Source organism: Anser anser, assembly GCF_964211835.1.
Source record: "Anser anser genome assembly, chromosome: 3".
Lineage (NCBI taxonomy): Eukaryota > Metazoa > Chordata > Aves > Anseriformes > Anatidae > Anser > Anser anser.
In genome coordinates, this window is record NC_139722.1 from 17,713,387 (window position 1) to 17,738,448 (window position 25,062).

General features: G+C 42.2%; 3 protein-coding genes across 6 annotated transcripts in view; 1 reads left to right on the plus strand and 2 right to left on the minus strand.

Annotated features, from left to right (window-relative positions):
- Window positions 1-3,247, minus strand: part of RNF144A (ring finger protein 144A) — a 62,136-nt gene extending 58,889 nt beyond the window's left edge. The window contains exon 1 of one of the 4 annotated variants that reach the window (XM_083831282.1): window positions 2,762-3,247. The gene's annotated coding sequence lies outside the window, so the exon portion shown is untranslated. Of the gene's footprint in view, window positions 1-2,448; window positions 2,724-2,761 lie in introns of those variants that run through there. The other 3 variants (XM_083831280.1, XM_083831284.1, XM_083831281.1) reach the window with 3 other exon arrangements.
- Window positions 3,248-4,128: 881 nt separating this feature from the next.
- On the minus strand, window positions 4,129-12,764 carry RSAD2 (radical S-adenosyl methionine domain containing 2). Its single transcript, XM_083831791.1, has 6 exons — window positions 12,102-12,764; window positions 11,748-11,909; window positions 11,074-11,303; window positions 10,094-10,243; window positions 8,036-8,068; window positions 4,129-7,503 (listed from the first exon to the last, which is right to left on the minus strand). The coding sequence occupies exons 1-6, from the start codon at window positions 12,463-12,465 to the stop codon at window positions 7,339-7,341; spliced, it is 1,104 nt and encodes a 367-aa protein (XP_083687917.1). The 5' UTR covers window positions 12,466-12,764; the 3' UTR covers window positions 4,129-7,338.
- Window positions 12,765-18,335: 5,571 nt separating this feature from the next.
- Window positions 18,336-25,023, plus strand: CMPK2 (cytidine/uridine monophosphate kinase 2). The gene is made up of 7 exons (XM_083831792.1): window positions 18,336-18,368; window positions 18,623-18,661; window positions 18,805-18,924; window positions 19,047-19,161; window positions 19,904-20,105; window positions 21,688-21,921; window positions 23,674-25,023. Exons 1-7 carry the CDS (start codon window positions 18,351-18,353, stop codon window positions 23,792-23,794), a joined length of 849 nt encoding a protein of 282 aa, XP_083687918.1. The 5' UTR covers window positions 18,336-18,350; the 3' UTR covers window positions 23,795-25,023.
- The last annotated feature ends 39 nt before the right edge of the window (window positions 25,024-25,062 follow it).

Below are 25,062 nucleotides of genomic sequence, written 5' to 3' on the forward strand. Positions count from 1 at the left end.
CCTGAAATATCACCATCAGCACACAATCAAGCTATTTGAAAACCAACTTTTAAAAGCAGTCAGCTCCAGCATCCAATGACTGCACATGTGTAAGAACTGAAAGCATTTCTGATATGATGTGAAGCATGTAGATCATAAAATAGAAAATCATTCCCATTACTTTGCAGCCAGAGAAGCAAGAGTATTTCCAACAGCTCTGCACAGCACAGGCATCAGAACTAGGAAAAAATATATATCTTTATGATCTTCTTGTCTCACCTCCTTCAAAAGGAAAATGAAAGATGAACGTTATGAGCTCCTTTCTGCAGGGGCAAATAGGAAGGGATCATGTCTTATAAAAAGGAGAGCTGACCACGGCTTAAGCTGTGCATAGCAGAATTACCAAACCAAACTGAGTGGTGAGTTTCTTTGTAACAGTTTTGCATTTCCTTTTTGTAACTCAAGATATAAGAAAAGACATGCAGTTAAAAGCAAGTCTGGTAATCAAACCACAGACTACTTACAGCTGCCTATCAATACAACTCCACAGGAAACACGACAAGAAACTAACATGTTCTAACTCCCCTGCTACACCAGCCCTCTGGGGCAGAAAGGGTCTACACACGTAGACCAAGCTACAGGACGACTGGAGTTGTTATTTTACCCTGAATCAGCACAGGAAGGGCAAACAACAGTTTTCTGCCAGCCTATGAGAGCATTCTTGTAAATACAGCAGATACACTGAAGCCATTCATACCCTCAGTATGGCACTGCAGCCAAAACTCATGGTTAAGTCAGCAGTCTTGTCCTTTGGCTTAACTGAAAGGAAAGTTGTCAGAAGTTATTTGAAAAATAAAATTAAAAAAAAAAAACACACAAAATGTAACAAAGACTTGGAATCTATTTCTTGAAAAAAGTGTTAAAAACAAAAACAGTTAAAGACATCTCTTCCTTTCCCCTTCCCCCCCCCATTTAGCACTTTAAAATGCCAAAATATGTGAAATCCAGACTGTAATGAAGACTACCCAAAACTAGACTATGCTTCAAGGGCAAAAGTCTACAATAGCTTGTACACAATAAACACATGATTTGGTCTAGCAGCTCCTAGAATAGGAATCAGGGTGATTCAGGAAGGACAAAAATCAACTCTGTTTTACCTAAAGGACGTCTCAATCAAAGAAGTTAAATCAGACTGAAACATCGTATTCTTATTTCAAGCACAGATGGTTTCTCCCCATCATGACCAATATTCCAATTGCACAAGAGGATAATGAGACACGATGGCCAGGGAAAGGAGGAGTGAAGGAACAGAACTTCATCCCAAGGGGGAAAAAAAAATAATGTCTTATTCAACTAGCTCCTAAACAAAAGGAATTTTTTCCCCTCCCTACTCTTTTCATTTAATCTTGCTTCTGTTCTGTATGTAACAAACTTCAAGTCAGGCCAGTTTGACTGACTGCCTAACATTATCACGAGATAGTCATCCAAATTCTCCTATGCTGTAAAGATCCTTCGAGGTACCAACAAAGCACTTTCTTTAAAGGCACAAATCTGCCCTGAGCATCCCCACACTCCGTCCTTCTCCCCACCCCACCCTTCACTAGATCTCAGGTCCACAAAGAAAACACACAGAGGCAAAAAAAAAAAAAGGGCAGCAACCACAAGTTTTATCGCCAGACAACTGAAACTGATGTAATTTCCAGTAGCACTCTGCCCAAGAACATTGCAACTTCAGCTGCAGCCACTTCTGGGTCAGCACTGATAAACTAATGTACAATGAAGCAATCCCATTTCACAACATAAACAGTTGTTTGGCTACACCACAAACAATACAAACAAACGGATCTATTTATAAATCACCCTTATTGTAGAACACAGAATAATTTGTTCTAGGGGAGGAACAAGAGCATTTCCAAGAACACAGGGGAAATGCAAGCAGCTTGCATCTTCTCCCACCAGCCTGCCCCCCTGACACTCCCTGTTCCACTTCTTTAGAAGACATAAAAAGAAAGTGATACAGGGCCTGATATTTCATGAAGATAATCTTGGTTTCAAGGGACACTGGGGGACTGGCTGGAAGGACAGCACCCTTATCATGCATATTGTTTCTTCTGACACCTGAAAAATATATATTTATATCAATGGCAGCCTCTCTTAATTGCAGTGAATGAAGGAAGAATTACAAGCCAGAAAAGAGATCTCCAACTACTACTTTTTCACCCCGGAGACCCAAACAACACAATTTCCCCCCGAACGGCACACTTTGCCTCCTGAGAACATAAGATGGGGATGTCAATCCACGTGCCGCTTTGTTTGGGTGGTTTTGGGGTGCTTTTTTTTTTTTTTTTAAACCCTCTCCCAGAGCAGCCGTCGCGTCCCAAGGGCACTGGGCTGCCCCACGGAGGTTTAGCTCATTTCTGTAAATCGCAGAACAGAAAACAGGCAAGTGCAAGGAACTGCTTTCGCTACCTGGAAGCCGCACCGCTGCCGGCAGCCCTCGCTCTGTCGCAGCCCGCGATTTATCGCGACTACCCGGCCGGCGGCTGTCACCTCCGGATCGGAGCGCTCGTCCCACAGCCAGCCCCCGGCGACACCGGGGCACCCGGGCAGGGCCGCGACGCCGCGCCCCGTCGCCCCCTCGGAGGAGGCCGCGGAGGAGGATCGAGCAGATCCCTTGATAAAAAGGGATCTGGGGGACGTGGGGAGAGCGGGGACCCCCCACACCGACCCCACACACCGACCCCACACAGGGCACCCCGCAGCACCCCCGCCTCGCCCTTACCGCGCCGCTGCAGCCTCGGCCGGGAAGGGTGGCGAGGTGCGCGACGCTATCCCGTGGAGCCGCGGCCGGGCGCCGCCACCAGAGCCGCCGCCACCTCCTCCTCCGCCGCCGCCACCCGAGGCATGGTCTCCCCCTCGGCGCGTGAGGCGAGCGCCGCTCCCGGGCTTTTCTCCGGCGTGAGGTGGAGCGGGGTGGGGCGGGGGCGGGCGCCATTTGCTGCCGCCCGCCCGCTTTGAAGCGGCCGCCCCGCTGCGGCGACCCCTGGCGGCCCCGGGAGGCGCCTCCCGGCACGGAGGCCGCGGGGATACCGGGGGTTTCCCCGGTTGGCAGCCGGCGGAGAGTTCCCGGAGGTGTTCCGAGCCGAGCCGAACCGTGCCGAGCTGCTGCCCTTCCTTCATGCCCCCTTTGGTCGCGGCTTAGGTCGTCCCAGCTCGTGCCAGGGAGAGATGTACAAACCTTTGTGGGGTTTACAAAGGAAGGGTTTTCAGCCTTGCTTGTGAGAAAAGGAAGGAAACCATGATGGTCACGCCTGGTTGGCAAGCTGCTGTTTTGCAAGCATTATTTACCTAAATAAATAAATAAATAAACAGATGCTTTCCTGTTGTTGGTTTATGCCCTTAGCATGGTTTTCTTCTGTAACGCAGGGAGACACAAAGGAAAAGCACTGAGATGGTCTGCAGGTGTCTGGCTGATTTACTGCCACGCAGCCTTTGCCCTGCCCTGAGTGAGGGGTGAGGGCAGTACTGCACCCCTGGGGCTGGGGATTGGGGTAGGGAACAGCGTCTCGCTGTGGCTCTACGCCCAGGCACCTGCCCGACACTAGAATGTGGAGAAAAAAGGCAAAAGCAAGATGGAAAAAATGCTAAGCTTCCAACACACACACAATAAATTACTGCTGAAAGTGCCTTTTTGGGTTGCCTGGTACATGAAACAGTTCATAGCACAGCCCGAAGACAAGGAGATGAGCCCGAGAAGCCTCTTGTCTTTACTCCTCCTCCAACCTGACGAGGTTTCTCTCTTATTTACCATGAGAGAAGACAATCTGTTTCTCCCGGGATATTTATGGACGGTTGTGACTTTTGCAATGGCTGTCATCTGAACAGCACAATGTATTTTCTCTTCCCCCAGCACGGCACAGTCCACTCAGGCATATAACGAATGCTTTTCATCACGAGGAGAATCACCACCATTGTTCTCCACTGCGGCCTAGATGCTGCCATTGGCGCCGCGCAAGCAGACCCCGGTGCTAAATAGAGGCTTCATCCTGAATTACAGCTCTCTTGTGAATGCAGTCATACATTCAGCTATTGCGGCTCTGTTTTTGTTTTGTTTTGTTTTGTTTTATAAGAAAGAAATTACAGACAAACTTAAGAAAACAGAAACATTTATTGCAATGTGCAACATATTCATATAAAATACCTAGCTCAAGTTATGTGGCAGTACCATTCAAAACTTCATCTCAGCATTCAAATACATTAAGCTTCTTTCACATTGAAAAAGAGGGCACTGTAAAATGCATCTTAAATGACAGTTTTATTCATTACTCAAGGTATATTCATGCGTACATTCACTTCTTTACTGAATCAATTCATTCTCCCAAACTTTCATCTCTACAAATTTTTAAAATATGAACAGCTGCATAATGCTAGTAAACGGCAATGTAAGTTACTGCCTGATCCAGCATTTTTAGCAAGTGCTCAGCTGCAGTACTACTGGATTACACATGAAAATACAATCAAGCATATCTGTGTTTACAGGACTTAAATTTAAATCCTGACTCTTCCGGGTCACAATGCGCATGTAATCTTTCAGTCTGGGAGTACCCCTATTGAATTCAGTATTATTCCTCTAGTTCCATGCTGAAGTTAGGCCCAAGTACAAAATAAAAGCCTCAAATCCATTTTTTAGTCCAACATGAACTATGTTTACAGATTCAAATATGTATATATATACAGGTTAATCGAGATGCAGCCAACTTTTTTGTTATTATTTTCACACAAAAACAAATTTTGCATATTAAAATACCAATAGCTATTTATTAACTTCAATGTGTTGTCAAATTGTTTTAGTCAAATTCTTCATTTGCAATGTACACAACTGGCATTTTTCTTTGGAAAAGAGTATCATACAGAGCAGACACACTTCCTTAATTATGTATGGTAGCAAGATGCAATGTAAAATCCTTAAAATTTTAAGAAATAAGAAATGGGAGCCTTATGACAAAAGCCATCTTCAGTGTCTTAACATTTAAACTATTTAATGCATTTTCACGTTTTCAGCTACCTTCTGTTTATTTTGCAGCTTCCTCCTCAGGCACAGAGGATCTCTTGCAGCACAACAATAGCCATTTACAGAGAAAAATGCACGGGGAAGAATGGCAGGATTTCTGGCTCTGAATGGGAGTTTGTGCGCCTCGCATCTGTGTGCTGCGATACAGCTGGCATTTTCTGCAGAAGCAGCAAGCTGGTAGATTTAGTGCTACATTGATGCACTAAATCTTTCCTCAGGCTGGGACTGAGCCAGCAGCAAAGGAAAATACTTCTTTTCTATCATGCAGCGTCAGTGCTGAGGAAGATGCTAGACTTAACGTTTGAGCAATGGGAACACAGAGGAAGTCAACCACCACAGTTACACAAATTTGCGCTGCCTGTAGTTGCTACCCAGGCAAACCTCCAACTGAGGTCAGCGAAACAGCTGCCAAAAGACTGTGGGGTTAATGTGTGTGGGCCACATTTAAAATGTCACTTAGTATTAATACAAGAAAAAAAATACTGAAATGTATTGGAAGTGTTGTGATTATTTTGTGAAATGCAAAAAAGACAAAAGAGCATCATTGAGACAGTATATTTACAGTCAGGACAGTAAAAACAGAAACTGAAGGAATTATAAACTGAAACATTTTCACTGTGTTTTCAGAGATTGCACCATTTTCTACTCAGAAGTAGCAGCTCCTATTTTAAGTGTTTTCCCTTTCAACTTTGAAGGTGTATTAGGTGAATGCAAAACATTTCTCTTGAAAAACCGTTTAAAAATACCAACACAATCAGGAAAAGGAAAGAAGGTGTAATTTTCTCTACACTGTACATTAAATGCATGCTGAACTGCAAATATTTAAACACATGAATCTAGGTATCAAGTTCAGCAGACAGTAAGAATGAGTAGTGCCAGCTCACTTCTCTTTTGTGCAATGTTCATCCCTGTGCCCTTCATACAGAGATCTAGAAGGGTGGGACAAGTTACATTTGAAAAACTGTAATTATAAAGCTATAAAATTGTCAGAAGACCAAGAAATCAGGCAGCATATTTAATTATTGCCTGTGTAGGTTTTTTAAACTATTTTCTATTTTATGTTGGTGCTGCCATCTCTTCAAATCACAGACAGCTATCACAAAGCCCAATTAGGTTCACTTAACATCTGTGTGTTGGCAATCAAGCCAAAAGTGAAAAGCAAGTAACCTTTAAAAGAAAGGTACATGATATAAGTTGTTTGTAACACCATGCCCTAGCAAAATAAAAAGCATGAGAGTAATAGTGCCAGTATTCAAGAGAAGATGCATCTGAAGTACGTTACATATTATTCATTCATTTCAGAGGAGGTCTTCAACAGAACTGTATGTATGAGGCTGATAAAGAATAATAAATCAATATTTGCAGATAAAAGGAAAATGGAGGAAGTTATGAATAAAATGCAAACATTCTTTCCCCTGTAAATATTTGTTAGAAGTAAGGTCATTGCCAATGTGAAATAAGAAGTTTCTTGTTATCGAGTAAAATTCACTTTCATGTTTTAGGAAAAATGTAATAATCTCTCGTGACTAAAAAAAAAATATTTTCAGAGAAAATTACATCTCCCAACATTTTTGCAAAAAACATATGTGTATATGGAGGAGAGGGAGAAAAACAACAGATGTTTTTACAGTTCAGTCTTTAAGCACGAAAACTGTCTTTTTTTAATCTTGATTTCTTTTAAATATATTGTTTATTATAGAAATTATAACTAGATTCTGACCTTCTATTACTTCTGAAAAAGACAAGGGCTGCTTCCAAAGGCCTGCCAGTTGGCCCTCTTGTGAGCTACTGAGGAACTGCAACAACCTGTCCATAACGACCTATGCAGAAAACATTTCCAGATAGGGGTTTCCACTTACCACTCATTACAGCTGTTTATAATGAATTGCAGATTTTTATTTTTTATTTTTTTTTTATGTTTTAATTTTGGTTTGTTTTCCTGCCAGCAGACCTTATCTATTATCTTAACACTGCTTCCTGTGTGTCAGTATCTTAACAGTTTGCCCTTAAGTCCTTCATACAACGGAACAGTAAGTAGATTTCAGAGATCTATTTATATGAAAACACTGTAGGTAGTTGATAATGTTCAACCCAACAACAGATAATAACATAATCTACATCCTAAAAACATTTAACACTTTCAAATATAGGATTGCACTGAACATCAGTCTGTATAGTATACCATATTGTACTTAATAACATTATATACATATATACATATACACATATACACATGTACACACACATTTTCGTTACAGAATGGACTTGTCACAACTCATTATATTGAGTTACCAGTCCAATTTCATGTCTGCTTTACTCCACACATACTTTCCTCCTCGTTTTAGGAACATCTTTTCATCAAATCCACTGAATTTTATAGCTGCTTCTACACCAACATCCAGGATAGAGTTGGAAGGCTCTTTCCGTCCGTTTCTGCAGTTTAAAAAACGCATCTGGAAAATCAATAGGTAAGACGTTAGAAAGTTAATCTGTACGAGCTTAATTTTTCTACAGAATTAAACAACTTGCACTGCAATCCCTCAAAAGCCAATGTGAACGTATTAACACTCCTTAGATGGCTCAGAGGCTCATGGTTAGACACACTGACACACCTTAGCAGAAACAAAGCCACACCAAAAACCCTGAAGATTAAATGCTTGTTCTTCAGTTACGTGTAAAATAAGTAAGCTCTTTGAAACTTAACTTTCAGGACAAATTCAATATTTTTAAATTACAGAAAAGCAGCAATGACACATCTATACTTTAAGATTCACAAGATTATGCATGCAACCTGATGGCAACTCCTCCTTAGGTCAGACTTATATTCAGTTCTCAATATATTTGTGGGAAGAAATGACATGTATTCTTTGTACTACATGGTAAACATTATTTTACGGAATGCAGAGGAAATTAAGTTGGTTATAACTGTAGTTAACCATGGGCATGTATCAGCATGCAAATACCAAGTATCAAACAAAGACTTACGTATTCGTCCAAAATGAGGTATGAATCCCTCATCTGTAATAGATCAAAATAAGAACAGATTAATATACAAATGAAAATTCCACTCTTGAGAAAGTCAAGGACAAGACAAACAATTACTCTTTCAAAGCCTGATACAAATCTTCTTTGAACCAGGTTGTGTCTTCCCACTGACTTCAGTGAGCTTGGATCAAATTTACAAGAATAAGTGACAGGATTACTATCATGTCTCAGTACAGGAACAAAACAGCAATTGTTTGAATATGACGTCTTAAACATCAAATTCAATGTGGGTGCCCAACTAGATAAAGCTGTTCTAAATAATGTTCAAGTTTGCTATTAACCTCAATGTCAGCAGTAATTACATTATTTTGCATACTGGAATGATTAAGTTATTTGCCAAACAAATGACATGACTATTTTAGCGAGGGTGTTTATTTATCAACCCAGCACACAAAGGTGTATTAGTGGTAATCTCCCAGATCAAAAAGCTCTCAGGTTTGCACCATGAAATAGACAAAGAGCAGAAATCTAACATATTTGCTCAGCTAACTGGTCATCTCCTACTTGCTCCCCCTACCTCCCCAAGAAAAAAATACTCTCTGAGTTAGTGGCATTTGCTGCTGTGCAAGGCAAGAAATCTGTTTGATCAATTTGGTGTCCATCTTCTACACAGGATTGATGGAAATGAGAAGCACGAAATCTTCTACTACATGAAAAGAGAGCCAAACTTATTGAAGGATGTCTACTTTTTCTTTGTAGGACTTCTTAAATGGAAAATAAATTTGAAAGCAGAAAGTTCTAGGTTCTCATCTGAACACGTCCTCCTTCCCCAGTTCTCTGTTACTTTTCCCTTCTATGACTAATCAACTAATCTGGAACTTTTTGCAGCTGAGTGGCACAACTTCACCAGGAAGACTGGAGAAGTATCCCATGATAGCCTGAAGTCTTACAGTTCAGACACCTTCTTACTGCTCGAGTTATTCACTGAGGCTAAGGTCAGCAGAGATGTCTTTCCTCTGAAAGGAAAGCCACAAGGGTGTAACGTAGTAAGACAACCCAAACTGTTCACTTGAGAGCTCTCTATACATGAGGAAGTAAGCTGTGTATGAAGAGTCTTAATCTTTGGAGAGGAAAAGGAAAGAGATGGTAGACTTAAGGCATTCCTTAAGTTGGCTAAACTTACTATTTATTCAGTTCATAAACCTTTGGAACAGTGAATTTTTAACTTTCCTCCTGCCTTCTGTAGGGTCTGTAGACATCTAAAAAAGGTCCTGGGCTCCACTCTTAGGCATTGAAGTCTTTTACTGCAGCTAATTTAACTTAAATGGCAGCTCAGCAAGCTGAATGCTGAGCAATGCAGTAGCACAAGGAGTTTCCTTGTGAATAAGGAAATTGCCTGAAAATGCAATCCAAAGGAGTTCAGATAGACAATGTTAAAAATACAGCTTTAGGGAAGAGTTACTAGTAAGATATGTCAGGCAAAAATACCAGTTCTCGTTCCTCAGTACCCAATATAGCACTGAATGGGATGATCTCTTTACTTCATGTGGGTCAATGACACTGCATAACGTCATGATGAAACTCTATTAGGAAATTGTGCGCATGGTACAAAGTGTGTTTAAATTGATATTCAACCTTATCAGACTCACGTGCCCTGGTGGGGAAGACCTATCCAATTCCAGAGGTTTTAACTATTGTTTAGAGTTCACAACTCAGTTGTGGAAAATAAAGTTTCTACTCTTTTTGTGCTGATACTTTCTACATCCAGCTAACTCAGAGGGCCACAAGACACTGTGACAGAATTTTCATTGGCTTCCACAGGACTGGGATCAGTGAGTTTTTACTCTTCTATTAGTAACATCATGCTCAATAAAAAATCTTAAAGGAAATAAAAAATCTTGGCTTCCACTGTAACAAAACCAGGTGCTACATTGTACTGTACCTCTTCTAACCCAATACAAATAGGAAAAGTGTTAATTTCCATGGAAGCTTCTAGGTCTTTGTCATCTTTCTAGCTAACCACAAAATAAAGTTATGAAAGGACTGTCTCAATTTTACCTTCTGATTAGATTCTGGCACCAAACAGGAGATATCTTTGTGGCGATCCAGGAATTGCTCAAAGTCTTCATCACTGATAACAAATTTCTCTGCTTCTCTCAGGGCATCATCACCACTGTTCTCCCCTTCAATGAGCAGGCACTGGAACACCTGAAGACAAAGGGTACCTTGGTAAGATTTTAGGACTTTACTTGTCTTGAGAATAACAGATTCTATTCCATTATTACAAATACCATCAGTTGTCTCAGTATCAATGTCTTTCATTTTTCTGTAACTGCAGCCACACTGATAGAAACTGTGATTAAGTGAATCCTATGCAAAGGATACAGTGCAGATTTATTTTTAGCAAATGACCATTGCATAGTTCTAAATGTAATTACACAGTCATGGCTCCTAACCAGATTTCCACAGAAATCTTAACTGCTTTGTTCTTAATAAGGGCACTGATAATCAAAGCCCAAACAAACTTCTGATTGAACCTAAATTAGTATGGCTATATTATAAATGTCATAAGTACTATGTGCCTTGCAGACTATCAAGTCAATCTGTATCCTTTATGACTTTAACTTGATTAGGGACTGTAAATTCAGCTATCATCAGATAACTGCAGAAAATATAGAGAAGACTCCCCAGAAACGAAACAGTTTGTCTACTGAATGGCTTCCTTCTACATGACAAATCATACAGACGAGACTTTGGAGAAAAAAATGTGCCTTTTCCATCAACATGCTCTGAAAGCCCAGGAAACTAAGTATAAATGTCACAACAGAAAATATTCTTGATATATTGGGCCCCATTTAAGTTCAGAAAGAGTGACAACCCATTGCAACACCATGTAATACTGAGAAGTCCACTAACACCACCCCAAGCTGGAGCTGGAGATCTGCCTGAGGTTATTAGAGGTGCAGAGAACTCCAGAAATTCACTTCATCCTTATCTTTCACTGAACATGAAACCTACACTACACGCTACTTTCTTACCTTCCAGCGCACAGGATTGAGTGCCATGATCTGCTCATTCATATCTTCCTCAACATTAAATCTGTTGATCACGGAATTTATTTTGAAAGCAACAGCATACTCGCGGCACCACTGTCTCAGTTTATGAAGATTTTCCACATGGTTCTTCTTTCCTTGACCACGGCCGATTAAAACGTTGACCTCCTCATTAAAACTATCACATGAAATTGCCAGAATGTCCAAATATTTACCTGAAAACAAGTTTTAAAAGTTGATTAGTAGTCAGTTCTTTAATTGAAAGTTGTCAGGAGTCTGCCCATTTTCACTTCCTTGTGATCTGTCACGAAGTGCCACCCAAGTACAGTTCTGTGGAGTCATCACATGAACCACAAAAGCCACAGCAGTGGCATCTTCAAAATGCATGCCCTCTCCTTTCTAGCCTTATGGTGATGTTCTGAGCTATTATTTTATTACACTATTATACCAGAGAGGCAATATAACAGACTGAATCTGTTCAGATCATGTAATTAACAATATTTCATGGGTAGTTACTCTTGGTTTGCAGGTACTGTCAATGAACTCCAAACAAACCATCTCCCGCTTGCAGTGACAGCAAGACTCCCATCTTTCCATGAGGCTACCCCAACAAGGCTCCCATACCACACCAGCACTCCTGTGCAGTGATTTTCTCTTACCGTACTTCTTGAACCACCGCTCTCTAATCAGGCTGCCATTGCTAACGATGCTGACACTTGGCAGCTTCAGCTCCTCTTTGCAGAACTGGACAAGTTGGCCTACAAATTCGCCTCTGTCCTGAAGAAACGGTTCTCCTCCCGAGAAATTAATTTTCTCCATTCCTAGAAAAGGACCAAAGAAAGCTGCTGTGAGCCTGACTGCCTATGGAGCGCTCCCCTCCAATACGGTGCCCGATATTAAGAGGGAACCCCGAGCATGACAGTTACAGGGATAACTTCTTGGACACCACTTGGTCCTGATTACGGCGACTGCGCATCCCTCCCCAGCCGTCCCAGGTGTCCCCCCGGGCTCACCCGCCTCCTTGAGCATCTCCAGCCCCCGCTTAGCCTCCTCCAGGGGCAGCACGAAGGAGGTCTTGGCGGTGTGGAAGCAGAAGCCGCACTTGTAGTTGCACTGCCGGGTGAAGTGGTAGTTGACGCTGGTGGGCGTCGGGGCCGCCTCGTCCCGCTGCTCCCGCTGCCGGCGGGGGGGCGGAGGGGCGGCGGGGCTGGGGACCGGTCCCCGTCGCCAGCCGGGCAGGGACAGGGACAAGGGCAGGGACAGAGACAGGTACAGAGGCGCCAGGCTCCAACACAGGGCGCCCAGCCGTCCTCGCAGCGCCGCCAGCACTGCCCGCGACAGCGCCAGCGGCAGGCGGAGCAGCACGCCCAGATGCATGGCTCGGCTCGGCTCGGCTCGGCTCGGCTCGGCTGGGCTGGGGTAGGTTCAGCACGGCTCAGCTCGGCTCGATCAGGCTCGGTTCGACCCGGTTCGGCTCGGCTCGCACGCTGCAGAGAGGAGCCCGGAGCTCCTCTCTTAAAAGCCCCATCCCGTCCCGCCCCGCTGCGCTGTGCCGTGCCATGCCGCGGGGAAGCGCTGGGTTTCGCTTTCCTTTCTCGCTGAACGGAAACTTGGCGCCGAGCCACTTCTGCTCTCTTGCTTTGCTTCTTCCAGCCCACGGACTCTCCGCCCAGAGCCGCTTCACCAGAAACACCTCCTGCCCTGGTGTGGCCGCTGCCCCCCCGTTGGAGGCTGGGGCACTTCCAGCGCCCGAGGACCCCCTGATGTGAGTGGTCTCAGTGGCACTGTGCTCTTCCAGCGGGTCAGGATGCGAGGCTTGGGAAGCAGGGTGAAAGCTGTGCTTGCTGAACTGTGTCACATCCTTCTCAGCCCAGGGCCGTGAGCTCTGGGAGGCTTAAAGAGGTTTGCAGTGCAGAGCAGTCAAGGTTTGGGAGCCCAGTGACTTCTGCAGAGTCGTGAAAAGAAAATACCGGAATGTGTCTAAAATCTTGGTCTCCTATACTGCCTAAAACACCTCCAGCAAAGCTACTGCACCAAGTTGAATATAGGTTAGCTTTAATAGCAGAAAATGTGGCAGCTGCCTGGGGTAGCACAGTGTAGGGGCAAATAAGTGCCCCAAATTGATAGGATCAGGAGAGAGCAGGGCCAAGCAGACAATTCCTATCTTCTTTGAGTCCTTGGTGGCACAACAGCTAATTACCAAGACGGGAGCAACCTACATCACAGCACCTATATGTAACAGCATCCTACAGCACAGCACCTACACCACACGCGCTGTGCCTCCCTCAGTCACGCTGTCCTCGTTTTTGCGTGGCCAGTTTAGTGTCACCAGTTCTGCCAAGGTACACTTGAATCCCACTTGATTGACACTTGAATTCCAGCACTTACCAGCTGCATGATGGGTCTAGCAAAAAATTAGAGCTTCAATCCCCTACACATTTTCCTGCCAGAACGACTAACATAGTGGGACAGTCTTGTACTTATGTTGACTTTTTTTTTGTCCTCTTGAGAAAGGGGTTGAAGAACTAGGTTAATCTTGTTCGCTATTTCTAATGGGAAACAATACTTACTTATGAATAAAAATGTTTCCTGTATGTTAATGAGTACTCTTACACACTATCCATAATTTTCCATCACCTTTCCTTTGCTTTCCTAGAGCTGATCTACCATCCCATTAATGTCTGGACCATAATATGGATTCAGGTTTTCCCATTCAGCCAGTATTCAGTTTCTCTATCAGCTGATCCTTGCTGGAAACAATTCATGCCAGTGAGGGAGGCTTCTTGCTGTATCTAGCCTTAATAATGCCACCTCGCAAATGGATGGTTGCAGCATGATGGAAAATATCTCAGCTCCTGAGACTTTCCAAAATTGTCTCAGAGTTTATCAGTAGAGACTAATTCAATGAGTTACCTACAGGAGAAATGTGCCTTTCAAGTTCCTTCAGGTTTGTGTAAGGCACGAGCTTAAGGATGAAAGCAGACTTTTCTGGTACCCTCTGCTCCCCTATCACTCATATATCCCTTCTGCTTCATGTTAGGAACTTTCTCCCATTTTGTATCTTCTCTGTCCCCAATTCAAATTCCTCTCTTAGCTCATTTCTAACTTTTGTTCATGTCATGTTGAGCCAACACAGCTAATAGGGAGTATAATTTTCTCTCTCCTTTGAGTTGAAAATCTTTTACTGAGAATACTTGTGGTAGGTATAAGATCTTGAAGACAATCTCAAGACTTCCACTTGTGGAAATACTCAGGAAACTCTCAGGAAATACTCTGTGTGTCGTGTCTGTGTGTATACGTGTGTGTGTGTGTGTATCTGTACACGTATGCCACCAAGTTCACAATCTCTGTGTTTAGCTTTGCATAGAGATCTCATTGCAGGTGACAAATTATCACTTGTCTCAGAAACTTCCTTGGTCTTCTGCACGTTTGAATATTGACTTGGCCTTCTGCACAGAATATTGACTGGATAGCCATGAAGCTGGCAGAGTGACTTAGACCTACTGCAGCCTTTCTCCTGGGCTTGTTGCCTACTGCCTCAGCTGGATAGGCAAATAAACTTACAAACTTCAAGATATTTCATTTCCAAAATCTGTTAAAGTCCTTGCTGATTACCAGTTTGGCTCAACACAAGACTTACACCTGATACAAAATGACTCCAAGAGTATGTCAGAACAGTGTTGCTCAATGAATCAGTACACCAACAGGTTACCATCTTTGAACTGTGGTTTTTTGAAAGAGAGGATCTCTGTTTCAAGGAACAAAAAGTGTGGAGAGCTTACCACTCAAACATACTTAAGACTTCCTGTTCTTCATAATTTTCTCTATGCATTCTTAGTCAATGGCAATTATAAAAGCTCTCTATTTTTGCCTCAGCTGAGTATGGAGAGCTTATCACTAAAACATACTTAAGACTTCCTGTTCTTCATAATTTTCTCTGTGCATTCTTAGTCAATGGCAATTATAAAAGCTCTCTCTATTTTTGCCTCAGCTGAGTATGGAGAGCTTACCACTAAAACATACTTAAGACTTCCTGTTCTTCATAATTTTCTCTGTGCATTCTTAGTCAATGGCAATTATAAAAGCTCTCTCTATTTTTGCCTCAGCTGAGTATGGAGAGCTTACCACTAAAACATACTTAAGACTTCCTGTTCTTCATAATTTTCTCTGTGCATTCTTAGTCAATGGCAATTATAAAAGCTCTCTCTATTTTTGCCTCAGCTGAGTATGTTTTCAGATTACACTCTCTGCACTACCTGTAAAGCCCATGTCTGATTGTTACTGCAAACTAAACCCAAACCTGGACATGCCCCCTGTGGGGCATGGGAGGTTGGCATGCTGGTACTCAATATGTTTCAGTTCATTTAATTTACATCAAAAAAATGTTTTCAACATACATATAAGTTTGCAGAAATGATCGAATATTGGTATTAGTGGTAAACTGGATGGTAGATAGACACACAACTGGCATAGAAGGATCCATCTGGATAAACATGAATAATGCAGCAGTAGTCCCTACTTGCTAGAAAAGCAAAAGCAAAAATTTAAAATAATAATCTATTATTTATCTTTTTTAATTATTTTTTATTTTTATTTTACTTAATCAAACACAGAAATTGCTTTCTCCATTGTGGCTAGTTCACAGTTCTAGCAAAACAGTATCTTCCCAGGGAAAGCAAATTGCCAACATGAAGCAGTAATATAAATAATATTTTTAATATGTGACTTCTCCACCTGATGTAAGGAGGAGCCATTACCACGTCACCTGTGAGGCATGACATGACCAGAAATAATCCAAGGACAAGCAGGCAAGTCATGCAATGGCATCTGGAGTTTTTAGCACTCAGTAACTGTTTTGCTTGCTGCTCCACTCCCAGGTGGAAATGATCTCCCCGTTGCATCTGCCGTAACCATAAATGGGATTTGGTCAAGGACTAGTACTTGGAGTGACTCATCCCTCCCTGGGACACATGAAGCTGAGGGGTTCCCACTGAAATTACCAAATAGAAGTTATAACCCACATGCAATCAAGTTATCAAACACACCATATAATTATAGGTACAGATCAGGAACATTTGTAAGAGGTCCACCACAGGCCCTTAATACAACGTGGTCTGTACGTGATCTGGAGCTCAGAAAGTACAAGAACAGATGACTTCAAACAGTGGCAAAAGAAGCTGGAAGAAGGATCCTTCTGTGTCCTTTCTATACTCTTCTCTGAACATCTGGGCCTGGCCATTGTCATGGGCAGGAGAGCAGGGTCTCTGGCCTAACACTATACTAACTTCTGTGCTCTTGAGATCTTATGCCCAGACTTTTACTTTTACTGAAGGGCCCTTCACTGAAGCCCTTTATTCTACATGAAAACAGCTATATTTTAGTCATGTATTTTATGTACTTATGCACTTATGGGCCTTCAAATTAAGAAATACCCCTTATTTCCTGCCTTGTATCTCAACCATTTATTTACATTACAGAACTATGCACTTAGGTATTTCATTTCCTATTATACAGAAGGACAAAAATGATAAAAGTCCTCTTGAAGAAACCAAAAAATACTTAATAAGTTAATTTCAGAACAGATTTATACTTTATACAGTTTTTTAATACAAAGATCTGTCTTGCAGATGAAAGGCAGCTCAGCCCTCCTCTATTTTTACCTGAACTGTTTCTGCATAATTTGGTGGGAAATGCCTAGAATCTTTCACAAAGTAATGTTTTAAGTAAATAGCCAGTAGGGCAGAAGTCACACCTATTATAGGTGATCTCATAAGCATGCTATGAATAGGAAAAGAAATTCCAGCTACTTGGTTCAGGAATGCCTGTAAACAGGAGCAGATCAAGGCAGTGGGAGTGGAAAACAGAAAATGATAGTAAACATTTCTCATTTAGTCATCAGGGAAAGGCAACAGTGGCATCTGGAAACCAGGAAAACAGAGGAATAATAAAACTGATAGGTCAGTGAGTAATAAGGTCAGCTTTTCAACTGAAACTTGGCTGCAAGCCAACTAGCCCTCATAAAACTGAATTAACAAAACTGGGGCAGATAATCTTCTGTGCAGAGAAACGTAACACAGTGCATGCAAGAAAAACTAATCAAAACCATATTTACATAGTGCTGAGCTCAGTAGTGGCACTTAGATTTCCAGAAAGAGATCTCAGAGTCGCTGCAGTTACCCTTCTGAAACCATTTGCTCTGTGGAAGGCAGCAGCTCAAAAAGTCAACAAAAACTTAGTACTATCTAGAAAAGTACTGAGAACAAGAGAGATGGCCTTACTTCAGTGTTCTGTGAAAACTTTGCACATATATCAGCTATAACTTGAGCAGTGGTACAGTTCAGGTCTCCACATCTCAGCAGGACCTCAGGGTGTTAAAGAAGTTATCATTGTAACCAAAATGATCAAGGTAATGGAGCAGCTGAGGGGGCTCTCACTTCAGACATGCTAAAGCTGAAGGGGACATCTGAGTGAGCCTTACAAAATCATGAAGGTGTTTGAACTGTTGACCTGAGTGTTGAACTGTTATTTACCAAAGCCAGCAATTTCATCAGAAGGGGACACTTGCTGAAATAAGTAGGATATGAGTTTTAAACAGATCAGAGAAAGTTGTTTTTTCACCACGGGATATACACTGCTGAAACTGGACACCACAGGGTTTTGTGGAGGTGGACTCTGTTGTGGTGTCAGAAACGTATTTAGACAGATTTATAGAGCGAGGGTCCATAAATTGGTGCTAAAAAGGAAGAAGTGAAGATTTGCTGTCTAACATTCCTCATCTGGTGACTGTGGATGCTAGAGTAGCATGAGGACTAAGACACCACAGAGAAGCCAGGGTTATGTACAGCATGTCATTCTACTGGTGCTGGAGACAAAATACTGGGCTAGAGCAAGCACTAATCTGACTCAGTAGTGCGTATTGTTATGTTATTAAAATTATCATCTTTTGGTTTATTACATTGCCCTGTGTCTTTTGGCATCTGCGCCCAGCAGCTTCCGTGTATCTGAGTGACGTGGAACAACACAGGAGTTTGCTTATGTGAAAAGGGCACGTTTCACCTTGCCAAGAGCCAGTTTGGGCACCTGCTGCTACAGCTGAAGAGCCTCTGGAGCTGTATTCCCAGTTCCTCCTCTGGCCCAGCCTTCCCCCTGCAGAGCTGCTAAACAAATATTTGTGCAACGTGCTTCGAGCTGACCAGAGGAAGACGTTGAGTTTTTGAGGACTCTCTTGCAGAGTGAGCATCTCTTCTATATTCTTTCAGGAGATGCATGAGAAGCTTAAGGTTAGTTATCACATGGGTGGCAGTTTTCCAGCTATTGAAAGGGAGAAGTGGGATTCTGCAGAGCTGCAGTTTATCCTCCTTTTCCAGTTACACATTTGCAAAATGTGAAATCCACATTTTGGACTGCGTCACTCACGGCAGCTGTCACAAAATGTACAAACAACTATTTGTCGCCATCTTATTTATTTATTTATTTATTTATTTATTTATTTATTTATTTATTTATTTTCCTTTCATTTCCACCCCGTCCACAGCCAGCCTGCACAGAGCGATTTCCCACGGGGAGCGCTCCGGTGACTCTCCAACCTCGGGGGGAGGGAGCAGTGTAGGACCAGCCTCCTTGAGCCTCAGTGTTTGCTTTTCCCCAATGACACGTGCCTTCCCGGTTGGTGCGGTAAGTTTCGATTCTCGTTTCTCTCTGCCTCCTCTGAAACAGGTTGGCTCTGCTCCCAGGCTGCGAGCGGCGATGCTGCGGAGCTGCGCCCGGGGGCCACAGGACCCCCTCCGCCGTGCCCTGCCTGCCGCTGTCCCTGCTGTCTGTGACCGCCTGCAGGAGGTGAGCGCCCACCGGGGGGGCTGCGGGGTTGTGGGGGGCCCCCGGCTTTCACAGGGATCTGCTAGAGCAGCCGGCACGGCGTATGGGTGTATGGGTGCCAAGGTTTTGGTCTCTCCTTGCAGTGCGCAGCGCGGATCCCGGAGGCCAGAGAGGTGCTCGCCATCCTGGAGAAGTGCACCGAGCAGCAGCGCAAGGGACATTTCCCCGTCGTGGTTTTTGAAGGGCTGGATGCCACAGGTAGGAGAGCAGCGGGAGGGGAAGAGCTGTAGGTGAGAAGTTGGTGGGAAGAGCAACCGCTGTGACTGTCACCCCCCCCCCAATGCTTAAAATGTCAAGAAGTGCTGGAAACTCGTGACATCTGTACTTAGCTGTTATAGATACCTGTCTTCTCTTACTTGTGAAGTATCTAGCAGTCCACACAAATTTTCATTCAGTGGTTGAATTCCTCATATATGTAATAAAAAAACACAAAGTGTGGCGTACTGGAAAGTAGATTTATTTCTTGTGCAGATTATAAAGCATGTTTTTACTGGTGAGTAAACTAAACTGGTGGAACTAAAATAATGGCAGTTGGGGAAAGTGGCAGCAGTTTGTCTCCGAGAGAAATATGAGTTGTCTCTGAATAACTTTGTTTTCTGCATTTTCAGTTAAAGAGAACTGAAAATCCCTTTTAAAAAGCAAGTATTGGCAACATCTCCTAGAAAAATACTGTAAAAGGATATATAGAGAGATTGCCATTCATAACTCATTTAAAGGAGGGAGGGGAGGAAGACCCAGAGTAGGAAGTGGAGTCATAATCTTTGAACCAGCCTCATAATCATTTTCCACTGAAAACCTTATCACGAGATACTCAGGTTTCATGGCTGGGGGTCAGAACATGTACTTCAAGTGAAAAAATCAGATCACTTTTCAGTTTTTAAAAGCCAGTTGTATCTAATGTGTAATATAACAAATGTTTCCTCCTGTAAATGAAATGCAGGCAAAACCACTGTAACCCAGGCTGTTAAGGATGCCCTGGATGCCATTCTGTTAAGGTCTCCACCAGCTTGCATCAGCCAGTGGAGGACGATATTTGATGATGAGCCAACACCCATTAGAAGGGCATTTTATGCTGCGGGCAACTACATCCTTGCTTCAGAAATAGCAAAAGCATCCACTCAGGCACCTGTGATTGTAGACAGGTTTGTATATTTAAGAAGACCTCTTATATCTTTTTTTTTTTAATTAATTGTATAAACATTAAGTCTTCTGAAGAGTAATATGTATAATAAGTCAGGTGAGGAATTTATGTCAGTGGAATAGAATGGAATAGAATGGAATAGAATGGAATGGAAAGGAATGGGAAGGAATGGCATGGCATGGCATAGAATAAAATACAATACAATACAATACGATATTTCAGTTGGAAGGAACCTCCAAAAACCATCAAGTCCAACTGCCTGACCACTTCCGGGCTACCCAAAAGTTAAAGCATATTAATGAGGTCATAGTCCAAATGCCTTGTGAAAACTGACAGGCATGGGGCATCAACCACCTCTCTAGGAAGCCTGTTCCAGTGTTTGACCACCCTCATGGTAAATATTTTTTGCTTAATACCTTGTCTGACCCTCCCCTGGCACAGCTCTGTGCCATTTCCGTGCATCCTGTCATCGGTTCCCAGAGAACAGACACCAGCATCTCCCTCTGAGCTTCCCCTCCTCAGGTAGTTGCAGAGAGCAGTGAGGCCACCTCTCAGCCTCCTCTTCTCCAGACCCTCCAAGTGTCCTCAGCCTCTCCTCACAGGACATGCCTTCCAGCCCTGTTACCAGCTTTGTTGTCCTCCTCTGGACACTTTTGAGTATCTTTACAAAATTTTTATATTGTGGACCCCAATTCTCATAACTGGTTTTGGCACATATGACAAGTGTATATTCAGTCAGGAATGGAGGCATGGCCCGTGCAACCTGCACCGCAGCAGGGCTTTGAGGGCTGCTGATCTTGTCTGAGTGGTTCAGAGTGACCAAATTTTAAGTTGACTTACTTTTTGTGGATGTAAAGCCAGAAGTCTGCTTCCCCCTTTTTTGTTTTATTTGTGTCTATTCTTGTGTTCACTGTGTACACAGCTTTCAGTATTACTCTTAATAAGGAATATCTAGATGTACTTTGAAACTCCAGGCTTGTTTCAGTAGATGTACTATAACCTCTCTACCCCATGCACACACAGAGAATTTGTTTGTGTATCTGTGAACGCTATTTTTAGCCCACTTCAAAACCACTACAGTGTATATAATACAGTGCCTTGTAGTGGCAGGAACGTTAATTGCATGTGAAATACATAACCATTAATAAAACATGTCTTCATTCACGTGTGGTTGAAGACTGCATGCTCTCTGCTAAATTTGTTGCATAAAGTGGGATGGGAACTACAAACAAGGGGACTCTGAGTACTGGATTTGGATGTATAATGTGACTGCCCTTTTGGTCTCTCTCATTATATGAGAAGACTTTCTTTTGAAGGGAGTATCTGGAGCACTTTGCCTAATGTGTAAGTTCTACCATACCTTTTAAATCTTAATTCACAGTAAGTCTGACTATTATTAAGTAGTAATGCTATTTTAAGAAATAATAGCTGGCACAGAATTGGTCCTTGCAATAGCCTTCAACTCATAGTTTCACCTACCTAGTCCCTTTTGCACTTGTGATTATATTGCCACCTTCCTTCTACATTACTGAAGAATTAGTGTGCTTTCTAAAATGTCTCTCCATTCTGTATTTTCTTGACAGATACTGGCACAGCACAGCTGCTTATACAATAGCCACTGAAATAAATGGGGATGTCCAAAATCTTCCACCAGCTCAAGATGGGGTGTACCAGTGGCCTGAAGATCTGCTTAAGCCTGATCTTGTTCTTCTGCTGACTGTCAGCCCTGAGGAGCGAGCCCGGAGACTTGAGTGTCGAGGGCTGGAGAAAACAAAGGAGGAGGCTGAGATGGAAGCTAACAGCTTGTTTCGCCAAAGGTATACTTTCGCGAGGAATAAGAGGATGGAGGCACCCTTGGTTCCTGTGGAATCAGCAGCAAAATGTTCTGCTTACATTACTGTGGCAAGGATTCCCATATGTTTAACTTTTTTTTTTTTTTTTGGAAAAGATTCATGGCTGACAAGGAGGGTAAAGTTTGTCATTTCTGATTGAAAGTATTTGAAAGCTATATGTGAATAATTTCATTTTGCAAAGGAGATCAGAGTCAAATACTTGCTACTTGCTTGTATTGTAGTGCCTTTCTCACCCATGTCATGAAGGATGGAGACGTAAAAGTTTTAGAACTGAGAAACAAGAAATCAGTATAACCCAGAAAAGTCTGGAATTCAGCTGTAGACTAAAAGAACAAAATCTAGATCTACTTTTGTAGGTATCTGTAGTTGTGCTAAGTGTCTCGGGTCCCAGTATAGCCAACACAGTTAATGCAACCATCAGAGTGATTCAGCTGAGCACCTGCTAGGTGCCCAGTGATCTAAGCATAAATATCTAGAGCCATTTGATACTCTGAGGCATCTTCATGAGGCTAACACGTATGACACACCACCTGTGGACCCTTTCTGGACCAGCAACTGGAAGCTAAATGACAAAGGCCAGGTCATCTCAAGCAGTATTCAGTACATGTGTTTAGGCATCTGAATGGTGCCCTAGGTGTCCGCCTTCAGAGTGAGTTGAATTGCTGTCTAGGCACCACCAAATATATCAATGAGATCACCATAGTTTACAGTGGGAGCTTGAATACCTAGTGCTCATGTAAATACCTCCATATAAACACTTGAATATAGGTGTCCATATCTACAAATCTCAAAGCTGAGCCCTACCTCTAGGGCTTCAACATTTCTGGTGTTGATATATTTAATAAAAATCTATGGCTTCATTTTGACAGAAGCTCTGTTCAGACATTCAGTTCACACAGTAGGACCTGCATAAGGTTGGGTGAACTAAGTGAACATGTTGACATTTAAGGATCTTTCACGTTTTAATTCTGTTGCTTATTCCCTCCAGAAAGCCTTTGGTTATTTCTTTTTGTTAATTATGTCAACCTGGATGTGGGAACATTCAGAGTCTTGCTTGATTTGTCTTGCAACTTACAGCCTGAATGTTTGACATTATTAATTCTTCTGGGAACAGAGAAAATGATATTCATATCCTCATTCACATCCTCAGACTAAAAGTGGAAGAGTGCTGCATTATGAGAAGGCCTCTAGTCTAAGCAAGGAGGTTTCCATCCTGTATTTCATCCCAGTATTCATCTGGTTAGCAAAGTTAATCAGAGTAAAGTGTTAAATGATGTGTGAACCCTGTAATCTGTCTCCTGTCCTCCAGTGACTCAAAGCTGAGATCAGTCAGTGAGCACGTGTACACAGTGCAATGCCATATAGTTCAGAGACGCCTTAGTGGGCTCCAAATAAATTAACTCAGGGGTTAGAAGCAGGCTGCCCACTGTACTGTGATAGTGGATAGTTTCCAGTGCTAAGCCATAAAGAAAGAAATACTTTAATGCCATGCCATATGAATATCAATAGGGGTCTGATCACTGTCAAAGAAAATTTACACTTTGGGGTTCCTATTGTAATAGCTGCTAATGGTTTATTGCTCTTTGCAGTAGATTTCATTCTTAGCTTCACTTTTTTTTTTTTTTTTCCCATGTCTCTTCAGTGCTGACTCTTTCTTCTGAGACTCATGACTAATCCCTGCAATTTGTAGTTTTATTTCTCCTGTTTTGTTTTTAGAATTGAAGAGTCGTACAGAAGGATGATGAATCCTGCGTGCCAAGAGGTCGATGCCAGCCCCTCAAAGGAAGAGGTTCTTAAAACAGTGCTGCAACTAATTAAAAAACACTGTGCCTTGTGAAAGTAACTTTTCTCCCCTAGCACCTAAAAGATACTTTTTATTGCCCCTCTGCATCTGATAGCTGAAAAGGCACTGTGATATATTTTGTTCCACAGAAGAACCTTTTATTTCTTCTGTCTACAGTAATCTGGGGAGATTCTCTCTTTCACTGATATGTACTGTACTTTTCTCTATAAAGCAAAATAGCACTCACACATTGTTAAACAATCTCGGTAAAGCCACAAATGGTCTCGTAGGAAGTACATGAGAGGGCTTTCTGACACTGACTTTTCAAGATGCTATTGGTTTGCATCATCATCATGATGAGAACCTGCTCCTGCCTTCGCCACACACCAGGATTCATTGGATTGCAGCAGGAGCATTAGAAGTGCAAGAAGAAGCTGAAAGGTAATCCAGCAGTAAAGCAATAAAATGATCACAACTTTTAGGATCATTCCAGTGTTGCTTACTGGACTAGCAGATGAGCACCTGCTGCTGTGATGGGCATCCTGGAAAAAATTTCTCATAAATAAGGGCTTCTAAGTATCTAGGACTCAAAGAAATAAAGTCCAAGCTTGTCAACATATGCAAAGGAAATGCCAATTCTTTTCAGAGGGAAAAAGCATTCTGACATGTTAGAAACAGAGATTAAATATATTTTATAAATGATTGTTTAAATATTTTTTCAAAAAACAGTTTCTCTATCCTATTAATAGGTTTATTAAGGTGAGTTTTTGTTCTTTTGAGGGAATGTTAAATGAAAAACCGTAGAGAATTGGAGCTATGAGAACAATTGTGCCTTTTCACTCTGTGTTGTTTTTTTTTTTTTTTGTTCTCCCCACGTTGAATGTGAATGCAGGATACCAGCAAGACTTCAGATCTGCAAAGGCTTATTTTTATATTCATTTGTTTCACTATTGCTCCTAAGTATAAAACAATACATATGGATAAGCCTTTGGGAGGTCAGAAATAAACTGCAGTTCCAGAAAGAACACAACTAAAATGCAATTTGATTTGAAACTCTGTTTATGCTTACTTTCCTGTGTTAAGCAAGTGCAATTATCAATTAATTCATCTTGTAAATAAAACTGAACTCAGTATTGCATTCACTATATCCAATCTCTATATGGAAAATGGTACAAAGAAAATCTTAAAAACAGAATGCTCTTAATTTAAATATATTTTATTCATGCACTGTTTGATATTTGTGAGTATATGATGCTAATATAAATTTCTACATACTGCTAATATATACTGCTGCATTTGGTGTGTTATTTGTGTAGCCTTGG